Source organism: Moschus berezovskii, chromosome 28 (assembly GCF_049115385.1).
Source record: "Moschus berezovskii isolate FMDL1 chromosome 28, NW_MosBer_1.0, whole genome shotgun sequence".
In the NCBI taxonomy this organism is placed as follows: domain Eukaryota; kingdom Metazoa; phylum Chordata; class Mammalia; order Artiodactyla; family Moschidae; genus Moschus; species Moschus berezovskii.
Window position 1 is genome coordinate 6,502,051 of NC_142487.1, and position 13,311 is coordinate 6,515,361.

Below are 13,311 nucleotides of genomic sequence, written 5' to 3' on the forward strand. Positions count from 1 at the left end.
TGGGGTCACAAAAGGCTGGACACAACTGAGCGACGAACGCACACAATGGTTCTGTATCTGTATTGTGCTGGTGGTTACAAGAGTCTGCACTTGGATAATTACCCATATACATCGTACCAGTGTCAATTTCCCGGTTTTGATACTGTGTGGTTATCTACAATGTAACCGTTGGGAGAGACTGGGTGACTGGGTAAAAGTAATTGCTGTACTATCGCTGCAATTTCCTATAGTTATGTAATTATTTCTAAACAAAAAATTAAAAGATGATGGAAAGAAGTTCCGTGAATATGATAAAAGCCAACATTTAATATCTCATACCTTTCTGGCCATAATAATCATTTTGGGAGAGAAGAGTACTTCAGAAGCAAAGGAGTGGGTAATATGGACTTACTAATTTTCTTAAATTATAAAATTTAATTATAGATGGGGTATATAGTAGGATAAGAATATTAGATGGAAACAAGTTCAAGATTGGATTTTGAGAGAGAAAGGATGGCAAGCCTACTCAGAAATTCCAGGTGAGCTTCTATCTTCATCATCTGATATTCCTTGTCAGGGATATACTTCTAAGGTATAAAATGGGTTAAGCAAAGTTTATTTTAATAATATCATATATCCCCTTGAGACCATAAAGCTGAAAAAATACTGTAGGGATTAAAAACTAATTACATTTTGACAGGGTGTCATATATTTTAGCAATAATTTAGACTAGTTATTTTCTTCTGTAACTTAAAGTAGAAGTTATTAGAATTAGTAGTCTTTTCATTGTAGTTTATCCCAGGAGATTGGATATAGTTGCTTGTGCTACATAGTAGGGCTTCACTGTTTATCCATTCTATATGTAATAGTTGATAGAAAATACTGATAGTTGATAGAAAAGGGAAAAAAGGGAAAAAAAGAGCAGCAGCATAATGGACCTAGACATTTTCTTACTAAGTGAAGTAAGAAAAAGAAAGACATACACCATGTTTCCCTTACATGTTGAATCTAAAATATGGCACAAATGAACTTATCTACAAAACAGAGTCAGACTCACAGAGAGGTGGCGTGCTGTTGACAAGGGGGGTAGTAGGGGGTGGGGGTGGGGTGGACTGAGAGTTTGGGGTTAGTGGATGCAAACTATTACATATAGAATGGATAAACAACGAAGCCCTACTATGTAGCACAAGCAACTATATCCAATCTCCTGGGATAAAGTACAATGAAAAAGAATATAAAGAAGAATGTATATAAGTGTATAATCAAGTCACTTTGCTGTATAGCAGAATTAACATTGTAAATTATCGTTCAACTAAAAATGGCCAAAAAATGGGTAAAAGAGAAAAGTTATCTTTTGTATGCTGGTGGAATTTACCTGTCACTAGGCTATCAGCAGATGGCAAAGAAAACTTTCAATGTTAATAGTGACATGGCCATTGATTTCTCATTACAGTAAATATAAGACTATTTCATATATAGTGGCTAGTGTAGTAAAATCATGGTACTATTCATCTTGGTCTTCTCTTTTTAAATAAGGACACTTGGCAACAGTAAAGGGTCATCCTGAATGCTTGACAGAAAGTCAATTGCAAGAGGAACAGACAGAGACACAAGCCCTTGGCTGGAGCTGTGAAGGGATGTCCAAGTGCCAGCATTAATCACACATATGGTTTTCAGTTGCTACTAGTTTGCTGTATTTGTTAAAGTTCAATATGAATTGGATCAGACAACGTCGAACTTTGAAGAGTTTTAAAAATGTCTGTTTATTCCATTATAAAACAGTGTCTATGGAGGTATCAGAAAGATTAAAAAGTGAATTTTTAGATTCTGTGTTGTCATTAATTTTTTTGGGGAAATTTCCCATATAACAAATATTCACAGGAAAAGAGTCTGATTTTCTAATGTGTGTTTTCTGATTGATCTTGGTAACTGGGTTGTGAATACTCAACCCAGCCAAGAGACCAGTCAGATCAGGAGTAAATCACTGTAGTATTTTTTTTACTTAGTCCAAGGCAGAGACCAATGATGATTTCATCAGCCACAACACAAAATCTACCACCTGCTTACTTTACACATGAGTAGGTAAAGATTCCTTTCTCTATTCAGCGCTTTCTGACAGGACTATAACTAGATCAAGGGGTTGGATATTTGATCTTTTAAATCCATCATAATGTCAAAATGACAAAGTGTAATATGAAATTTTAAACCCAAGGAGTATTTTATTTTTTGAGGTTTTGTCTCTATTCATTGTAATTTCTCTCTCTTTTTTTTACATCTTTAATTTCACTTTAGATATTGCAGGGTTAGACAAACCAGCATGAAACATGGTGTTGCTAATATGTGATCAAAACATTTCTTTTAAAGAGGGGTTTTCAGAAAATTTTATGGAAAACACAGGTTTCAAACATGGCAGGAACTAAATGAATATTTGTGGGAAGAAAAATGAAATAAAAGAATTTTTGGGCATCTTATTCTGGAGACAAATTTGTATTAGTTCAGGGGATTCGGGGCAGGAGGAGAAGGGGACGACAGAGGATGAGAGGGCTGGATGGTATCACCGACTCGATGCACATGAGTTTGGGTGAACTCCGGGAGTTGGTGATGGACAGGGAGGCCTGGTGTGCTGCGATTCATTGGGTCGCAAAAAGTCGGACATGACTGAGCGACTGAACTGAACCGAATACTATACTTTACTAAGCACTTATTGATGAGTAAAGAGAATTTAAGTGTGGACTTCCCTGGTGGTCCAGTGGTTAAGACTCTGTACTTTCATTGCAGGGGGCAAGGGTTTAATCCCTGGTCAGGGAACTTAGATCCCATATGCCATGCACTGTGGCCAATAAATAAATTTCAAGTTCTTAGTCATTCTACTGTATCTTTTAAAAAAAATAAAGAGAATTTAAGAGCCTGCTCTGTCACTTACTAACTTGGTCAAGCTGTTTAAACTTGCTAATAAGCCTTAATATTTTTTCCTGTATTGTGAAAACAATGATATCATATCCTGTACATGTCATAGACTACTCGTGAGGATTATACAAGATAATCTCCACAGCTGGTTCATAGTGCTTGCCAAGGAGTAAATGCTCCAAGATTAGCCATTATCATCATTATTAAACTAAAACAGATTGAGAGATTTAAAATCAAAGCCAGCAGAGAGACATTATGTGTATTGTACACAGTGCTTCCTTATTAATGGTCTTGTTTGAACCTCACAACAACCCTCAAGGCTGGAAGACACTGGAATTCCATCACTACTAGCCCTGTGACAACCCCTCAAGTGGGCAAAGGCAGATTTGCAGGCTGTTTATGGAGCATGATACCTCCAGGCCTAGCGCACTGGTCCTGAGAGGTGATTTTTTTTAAAAAAATTATTTTATTAAAATATAGCTGATTTACAATGTTGTGTTAGTTACAATGTTGTGTATAGCAAAGAGATTCATTTATACATATATATACATTCTTTTTCATATTCTTTTCCACTCTGGCTTATCACAGGATATGAATATAATTCCCTGTGCTACGCAGGAGGACCTTTGTGGTTTACCCATTCTCTATATAATAGTTGGCATCTACTAAGACTCTGATGCTGGGAAGGATTGGGGGCGGGAGGAGAAGGGGACGACAGAGAATGAGATGGCTGGATGGCATCCCCGACTCGATGGAGGTGAGTTTGAGTGAACTCCGGGAGTTGGTGATGGACAGGGAGGCCTGGTGTGCTGTGATTCATGGGGTTGCAAAGAGTCGGACACAACTGAGTGACTGAACTGAACTGAACCCCAAACTCCAAGATCCCTTTCCTACCCTCTCCCCCTTGGCAACCACAAGTTTGTTCTCTATGTCTGTGAGTCTGTTTCTATTTTGTAGATAAATTCATTTGTGTCATAGTTGAGATTCCACATTTAAATCATATCACATGGTGTTTGTCTTTCTCTTTCTGATTTACTTCACTTAATCTGATAATCTCTAGGTTCATCCATGTTGCTGCAAATGGCATTATTTCATTCTTTTTTATGGCTGAGTAGTATTCTGTGGTGTGTGTATACATACTGCATCTTCTTTATCCTTTCATCTGTTGATGGGTATTTAAGTTGCTTCCATGATTTGGATATTGTGAGTAGTGCTGCTATGAACACAGGGGTGCATGTAAACTTTTGAATCATAGTTTCCTCCAGATATATGCCCAGGAGTGGGATTGCAGGATCATATGGTAGCTCTGTCTTTAGTTTTTGAGGAACTTCTATGCTGTACTCCATAGTGGCTGTACCAGTTTACATGCCCACCAACAGTGTAAGAGGGTTCCCTTTTCTCCATACCCTTTAAAGGTGATTTATATGTGACAAAACAGCTGGAGGAGACAGACCCTCTATCTTCTTCAGTGTTGATAGGACTTCTGTATTTTATGACTTCATAATATTTCTATTGAGAGTACAGAAGAATGCCACCTTGAGGGCCCCAAAGAAGAAATGTTATAACCAAATTCTTCCCAGAATCGTCATTGTCAGTTTTCTCAGATATTAAAAAACAGAGAAGTTTCCTCACAAAAGGCATAGTTTTTACTACAAATCTTGCTCTTTTTTTCTGGTCTAAGCCTCCTAAGATGGGAGGAAGTGGACGTCTCCAGTCCTACATGGATATTTGGAGAAATTCAAGGAAGGGAGCCTCATAAGCAGAGGGACGAGAAACCAGTCCAGGCAAGATCTGAAATTTATTGCTTGATCTTATCTTGAGTAGAAAAGAAAGGTTCTTTGTTTAAAAAAAACTTCTGGCCTATATCTGTCCTTTGGACTTCTGAACCTTTCCCTCATTGCTTTATAAAAACAACCTGTTAATTAACTTCGTGCCTGTTAGAAAGGAGTGAACTTCCTCTGAACTCTAAGGATTCTTGGTGAATTTGTAGAGCTGGGGCTCAAACAAGCAAAGGGCGATGGCTGGCTGACCTGGGGTTTTATTCTGACTTTGCTTCCAGCTAGAGGCCCACCACTTTGGGTCTCAGTTTTCCTACCTTAAAATGAGTTCTGTGGATGAGATCAGTGGTGATAACCTTTTTCAGTAAAAGGCCAGAGAGCAAATATTTTTGACTTTCTGGACCATATGGTGTTCAGCAACTCCTCAGTTCTGCTGTGAAAGGGTAAAAGCAGGCACAGATAATATGTAAACAAATGAGTGTGACTTTTTGTTCATAAAACTTTATTTATAAAAATAGGAAGCAGGTTAGATTTGGCCCCTAGGTTGTGGTTTGCAGACCTTTGGACTAGATGATGCAGAATTTTCTTCTATTGCTAATATTTTACGATTCAACCTGTTTTAATAACACTGCTATTTCCCTGGGAAAGTCACCTTGATTATGCAAACATCTGTTGAATATGGAGTTTGTGAGGTACTTAAGTATTTTTCTGCTGGTTACTGCAGTGTTCTTGGAGAAGGAAATGGCAACCCACTCCAGTATTCTTGCCTGGAGAATTCCATGGACAAGGGAGCCTGGCAGGCTACAGTCCATGGGGTCGCAAAGAATCGGACATGACTGAGCAACTATCACTCATACTCATTGCAGCATTATTCACAATGGCCCAATATGGAAACAATCCTAAGTATCCACAGAGGGATGGATGGATGAAGATGTAGTATATAGGTACACCATGAAATAGTTTTTAATTTTTTAAATTAAAAAGCCTTTGTATTTTATATTGTAGTACAGCTGATTAACAGTGCTGTGATGGTTTCAGGTGCACAGCACAGCGACTCAGTCACATACACACATGGATCCATTCTGCCCCAACCCCCCAACCCCCATCTGGGCTGCCACACAACATTGAGCAGAGTTCCCTCTGCTGTACAGTAGGTCCCTGTTGGTGATCCATTTTAAATATAGCAGTGTGTACATAACATTCCCAAACTCCCTAACTATCCCTTCCCCGACTCTTCCCTCTATCCTTCTCCTCAGCAACCATAAATTCATCCTCTCAGTCTGTAAGTCTGTTTCTGCTTTGTAAGTCTGTCTGACACACAATGGAATATTATTCAGTCACGAAAAGGAAGAAATCTTGTCATTTGTGACCATATGGGTGGACCTTGAGGGTATTATGTTAAATGAAATAAGTCAGAGAAAGGCAAATACTGCATGATCTCACATATATATGGAATCTAGAAAAGCTGAGGCAGAGAATACATTGGTGGTTCCTGGGGGCTGGAGGGTGGGGGAAAGGCGGAGATGGTGATCTAAGGAACAAACTGCCAATTAGAAGATGAAAAAGTTCTGGAGATTAATGTACAGCATCATGACTATAGTCAACAACACTGTGTTGCATTCAAAGTTGCTAAGAGAATAGATCTTAAATGTTCTCACCACCAAAAAGAAATGATAATTATGTGAAGTGATGGAGGTGTTAGCTAACACTATGGTGGTCACCATGTAGCAATACATTCATGTATCAAATCAACTCATCGTACACCCTAAATGTACACAGTGTGGTATCTTTGTCTGGTTTTGGTATTAGGGTGATGGTGGGCTCACAGAATGAGTTTGGGAGTGTTCCTTCCTCTGCAGTTTCTAAAAACAGTTTCAGAAGACTAAGTGTTAACTCTTCCCTAAACGTTTGATAGAACTCGCCTGGTTCTGGACTTTTGTTTGTTGGGAGTTCATAAATCACAGTTTCTTAAACTTACACAATGTAATATGTCAATGATACCAGAGTAAAACAAGTATTTTTCTGCATCTTCTCTTACTTTTCTTTCTCCATTATTGAGTGCCTACCATGTGTATTATAAATTACTATCTTAATGTCATTTTGCTCATGATCTTGAGTGTTTAGGGTTTGTTGCTGGGGGTGGGTGTGTGGGGGGCAGGCTGTACAGAGGGTAGGATGAGGGAAGGTGGGTTCAGTGTGGTTTTCTGTATGGGATGGCTGACCAGGTGTGATGACCCAAACCCATGAGAACTCCCAGATGTTAGCCCCGACCTCAGGTGCTCTAAAGGGTAACTGCTTCTGTATATGGAGCTGGGAGAGCATATGAGGTTAAGATTATGGACAAGCATGTCTCTGTTTAAAGTAGACTGTGACTGCTCTTGTTGGAAAAATCAAACTGGAAATAAGTTTTGTGATCACTGTGGCCCCAAGACACACTCACAAGGGCAAACTGTGTTGAACTCCCTGCTTGAGGACCCTTGCTATTTGCCCAGGAGGATGCTCTGTCCTGGACCCTTGCTGCCCTTCCTGGGGGCTCCATGAAGGACAGGAGACCAGTTCAACCCCATTCACTTTTAAGAGTTTTCCCTAATGAAAAAAATATAGCACACCAGCCAAATATCAGGAGCAACAGTATGGCACATGCTTACTCTTCATAAAGTCACATTATTGTTACATACGTCTCCCTTGAAACTCTTGTAATGTAAGAGAAGAAATATCTTAAAAGACCAGAGAATCATGTATCATGATAGCTTGCCTATTTCTGTGAAAGAGTATTATTTTAACTCAAATATTATATTGGCTTTAAAAATCATAAAAAGCAGTAAGTGTTTATTTAAAACATCTCCCTCTGTCCACACCCACTGACCCTCCGGCTTCTATGTGTGGGGTCACCACTGCAAACAACATATTTTGTGTCCTTTCTGACCACGTGTGTGTGTGTGTATCTGCATGAGCATGTCCATTGATGATGATGCACTGTTTATGCTTATCCAGGCTCTTGTGTCACCAGATTGAAGTCTGTCGAGCTGCAATGTGGCAATGTTTTCGATAGATCTTGGATGCTTAGCATAGGAAGTAAAAAGAAATTTCATCCTTCAACACATACAGTTGCATTTGTGTATTTCACAGGAGGCCAGCTGAATCCAGTTCTCTGAAGTGGAGGTTTGGGTCTATTTCTAGCACCAAGTTCTACTTTTACCTAAAATATTCAGACGATTGAGGTAATGGTGCTTGTTTTCCCACAGTCATGAGGCTAACTGACCACTTCAAAATTTTACTTTCCTAGTGTTAGTTGCTCAGGCATGTCTGATTCTTTTTGACCCCATGGACTATAGCCCACTGTGCTCCACTGTCCATAAGATTTTCCAGGCAAGAATACCGGAGTGGGTAGCCATTCCCTTCTCCAGAGGATCTTCCTGACCCAGGGATTGAACACAGGTCTCCTGCATTTCGTGCAGATTCTTTATCATCTAAGCCACCAAGGAACAGTACCTCTAATCCTCACCAAATAGTCCAGTGGTGCAATGATTATATAAGAACTTACTTGAATCTATTAGGTGGAGAGAGATCTGAGTGCTTGAAGCAGATAATAAAGGGAGATAATATAGGACTGTATCATAGTTAGATAAACCAAAATGTCAATTAACCAAAAGAAGCGTAACTGTACATCACTCCCCAACTCAGTTCCTAGTTGGCTCTGAGTCTCCATTAATCCTTGGTCATATCACCAGAGGCTCCCTAAGGCCCCTTGGAGCCGAGCCATCTTCCTGACTCTCCCACATGGCAGCAGACATTTCTGTGGGCCTTTCTTGGTGGTTTCTTTCTGCTCAAATGAGGAATGGACAAGACTGGAGGAGAATAGCTTAATAGTCTAGTTTGCTAAACATCTGAACCATTTAAAATGGGCTGACAAAAATCAAAGAATGTGGATTGTTGTGTGGGGAAGTTAATAGCTATTAACTGCAGTTGACAAAAATGAATTGTTTTTCAGACAAAGGAAAGTTTAGGAAATTTAAAATCTATTGTGAATGTCCAAGAATAATGAGCAAAGGCGAAACCCATGTCACATCCTACTGAACACAGATGTAAATCTGACCTGTGAGCGCAAGGAAGATGGTTAAAATTAGGGCAAAGTCATTTCCTGATTAACACAGATGAGTGCATGCTTTCAAAAACTGGTAGGTCCTTTGAGAAGGCAGATTTTCTACGGAAGGAAACCAGAAGAAGAAAATATATTAATAATAGCAGTGACATCATCATGACAGAGAAAAGGAAAGCTCTGTGTATATGTGTGTGTGAGAGAGAAGAGGGATAAGAAGGAAATACAGGAAGTATGACAGAAGTAGAATTAAGGGCACAGAACCTTATTATATCCTAAAATGACTTTTTTTAAAAAGAACAATTCTATGGTATAGATAAACTTTGAAAAGTGATATTAGAATTCTAAAGGCTTTACTTGGCATCTATGACAACATTTAGTTCTTAAACCGTTTGGTTATTTTTCTTTGACTGTAAGGACGATATATCATAATGTTGACTTGGATGATGAAGGGTGACATCACCAGCTGTCTTGTACACAAATCTGGTATTTTATGCTTCACCATTCCCCATGACAAGCTCCATCTTCCTGCCCCTAACACCCTGCAGCTGCAGCCAAGCCTGGAGTCTCGCCGCCCACACGGGGCCCAGGACTTAGGACAAGGCTCCTAGAGCCCAAGGTGGAGCGGATGTTGTCAGCTCTGTGGGGTTTTCATTGACTGCTCCCTGTTTTCGGCTGTTCTCCCACACAGGGCCTCTGGCTAAAGCCTCTCCAATTCTAAATGGAACAATACAAGACACCCCTATGCCAGGCCCCCCTCACCTCCTTCTCTGATAGGCCTGTCGGATTTAGCAAACACTACAGATGTCACAGATAATTCTGTAGTATAAGTAGGTCCCATGAAAGATTTGGGATATACTGACACTACAAAATGATTCACTTCTGATCTGAAATTCACATGTAACTGGCAACTTGGATAAACCTGGTAAACCTGGTGACCTTATTATCTGAACTCTGGGAACCCCCAGCGTACCTGGGAAGGGTCTTAGGAAGGTCAGAATAGGGTATTTGGGGTGAGGAGCATGGCACAAAGAGTAAATACATTGTCTGTTAAAGGACAAAACACAAAATCCTCTTAGTTGATCTGAAAACATCCATTCCTGGAGTTCTTGTCACATTACCCACAACACTGCTCCTGGGGGGGTGGGGTGTTCCCTTTTCCTTCCCTCGGCCCTTCTGGGCAGTAATCTGAATTTTGCGTATTTAAGGAGCAATTGCAGCACAGAAAAGTAGCTGGCAAGTGATGAATCTGCTGTACAGAGAACAGATCAGACAGGGCTGGGGGGAGGTGGGTGGGGAGGGGGCGGGGAAACAGGGAAACACCAAAAACAAAACTAGAGACGCAGCCACACCTTCAAGCTACACTTATTGCACAGATGCAAACATGCACAAATATGCCCATGAATGAATTTAAAAATGTGTTCATTTCCTGAACCAACTTTATTTAGCTTATTAACCTCGTCTGTGGCTGTTCGTGCAGAATCTCCTAGTGAGCAAGAATGCACACCTGCTGTCTCTGGTGGGAATCGGCCACTCAGGGCCAGAGGTGCTGGGATACAGTGGGTCAGCTGAGCCACGGTCTAGAAGCATCTCTTCCCTAATCCTGAGATCCTAATTTGCCGTGGTCCAGAAGGAACACCTGTTGTTTAACCTCTAATGGCTTTCTTGCAAGTAAGATGAGAACCTTTTAGTTCTCAAGCCAGCAAAAGTTCTAAGCTGAATGATAATTGCTGACATTTGAGTCACCTAGAATGAAAACTGAATAGTTTAGCATAGATTTTTCCTTCTAATTAATCAATCATTTATCTTGACTCGATGTGATGATCTTTTTTATCGAACTAGTCTTTATTTGAGTAATGCTGAATTCTACCAAAGTTAAGACTAGTTACAATGTAGAGGATTTTCTTCTTGGACCCAAATGTTATTTTAAAAAAAGCACCCTGAAACCCTCCAAAACAATAGAGACACTGTCACACACAATCCATGGCTATATTCCTACATAGGTCCAGTGTCATGGAAACCAGCTAAGCTCTTCTGTGCCTCTCTGACGAAAATCTGATCAAAAGACAGTGTAGTGGCATAAATCCAAACTCAGTTTAGAGTGAAAAGGAGGTGCTGGGTGCGTATAGATAGTCAGGAGGTTTAAATTAAAATGAAATAAATCTGCCTTGGGTTATAACGAAAGAAAACACAAGTTGTGCAATCAGTGTTACTGCATCATCCATTTCTTATTTTCTCACAGTGATAGTTCAGGTCTTTTGGGAGAGTCATTTTGTGTATATCTTGCGATTTTACAGGCTTTCCAGCTCTGCCATGCTCAACAATTAGGGTGTCTGATTCGTGGAAAGGGTCATAGCCCTGAACGGGAGGGTTTGCTGATGGAGAGCAGGAGTTGGGTGGGATGAGAGTACCGGTCCTAGGATGCTGTGTGGGCATCTTGGGACCATCTCCTCCCTGTGCGGTCTCTCTTGGTCCCCGAATTGCACAGAGACGCAGATGGAGGAAGCAGGGGGTGCGTGGCTGTGGCCGGAGGCTGGGGTGCCCCGCGGGGAGTGGGTGGGGTTGGTGACTGGAGACTGGGTGATGCCCGCGAGCGGGCCGCGTGCAGCGTCTGGGGACGGCTGCGGCGCCGCCGGGTCGGGCGGCGCGCGGGGCCGGCTCTGCACACTCACCCGTGCTGCTCTGGATGGTCCTGACGGTGGTGGTGGTGCGCGGCGGGGACGAGGACCGCAGCGACACGCACTCGTCGTCCTGCGAGCAGCCCTTCTCGATGGCTCGCACGTAGCTGTGGCTCCGCATGCGGAAGCAGCCGGGCATCGGCAGGTCCAGGGCCTCTACCGCCTGCGACTCCAGCTCGCTGAACACCGACTCGCACACAGACTCGAACTGCCCGTTCACCTCCATCTCGCTCACCTGCGGGGCCAGATGGGACGTTAGCAACCGCTCTTCCCGGGGAGAAGCCAACTCGCCCTCCAAGCATCTCCAAACCGCATCCCCCAGAGGAACGCCCTATCAGATAGCATTAAATTCGAATGCATTTTAGCTCCTCAGCAAAGACATCAAACCAGTTAACCCTACAGGAAATTAACCCTGAATATTCACTGGAAAGATTGATGAGGCTTCCATACTTGGCCACCTGATGCGAAGAGCTGACTCATTGGAAAAGACTCTGATGCTGGGAGAGACTGAGGGCAGGAGGAGAAGGGGACGACAGAGGATGAGATGGCTGGATGGCATCACTGACTCCATGGACATGAGTTTGAGTGAGCTCCGGGAGTTGGTGATGGACAAGGAAGCCTGGCGGGCTGCAGTCCATGGGGGTCACAAAGAGACACAACTGAGTCATTGAACAGCAGTTTCCTTACAGACTAATGGGGTGGTATCCAGCTTATAGTCAATTAAATTCTAAGGAAAGAGAACTTTGATTTTAGAATGCAAGGAAGCATGGTGTTGAGAAATCATTCCTCCAGCTCATGCCGAGGTGCTAATTTTCCTTTATCCCTTCTCCAGCAGATATAAAAGCAAACCTAGGGGCCAATGTTACAGCCCACGGTCAGAGTTCTTGTACTTCAATGGGGCAATTTTTGGCACAGATGTTTTAGAAGCTAGTATTTTTATTGTGCCTTTGGAAGTGACTAGTTCGTCAAATAATTTGTGTCAACTGGAGTGTAATTTAGTGCAAAGTCTAGAAACAGGCCCTATATTTTCTGGCAAGATACATACATTCTGCACAAAAACAGGTCAACCCAGATATGTCAGTCTTGAAAAACACTATTATTGAGATTTTCAAACTATATACATACTATCTCAAAAAGGTTCACTCTTTTCTGTAAACATCTGATATGGTCCACAAATTGTTTTTAAAATCTTCCAAATAAATTCTTCCCCTTTTTGAGGAATCAGTATTTATTTACTTATATCCCTCTGTATATAACTTACACTGGATTTGAACACCACATTAAAAAAAAAAAAGCCAGACCAGATTGTTTAATCGCTCAGTTGTGTCCAACTCTCTTGCTACCCCACAGACTGTAGGCTGCCAGGCTTATCTGTTCATTGGATTTCCCAGGCAAGAACACTGGAGTGGGTGGTCATTTTCTTCTCCAGGGGATCAAACTGTGTCTCTTACATCTCCTGCATTGGCAGTTGGATTCTTTACCACTAGCACCACCTGGGAAGCCCCATATTTATATGTATATCTTTATTCCATACTAAAAATCTTGGTTTTCAAGGACACAGAAGATGATAGAATTGGAATATTCTACAATGATTCATTTGGTTTCTTCCACAGTATATACACAACAGCCTGAGAATAGCAAACTAATACCACTGCTGCGCATACCACTATTAAAACCAGTTCACAGTTCCTTCCTTTTGCATGTACTCTGTTTGTTCCTTATTTAAAAATAGTTGTGCTACGGAATAAGGCCAGGCTCGACTTTTGCAGTACCAGGTGTTACTGCCAGTTCTGACAACCTTGAAAACTTGAACTTCACTTCTGGGGGAGTATACTGAAATGTAGATTTGAGAATTGCTGGTTGGGGGGAA

The 13,311-nt window shown here is 41.4% G+C and overlaps 1 protein-coding gene across 9 annotated transcripts in view; it reads right to left on the reverse strand.

Moving 5' to 3' along the window:
* Positions 1 to 13,311, reverse strand: part of DLGAP1 (DLG associated protein 1) — a 533,225-nt gene that overhangs the window by 128,010 nt on the left and 391,904 nt on the right. For all 9 annotated transcript variants that reach the window (XM_055417159.2, XM_088833502.1, XM_088833501.1 and 6 more), the window contains one exon: positions 11,436 to 11,676. In XM_055417159.2, coding sequence (XP_055273134.1) covers positions 11,436 to 11,676 — 241 coding nt within the window. The remainder of the gene's footprint in view (positions 1 to 11,435; positions 11,677 to 13,311) is intronic.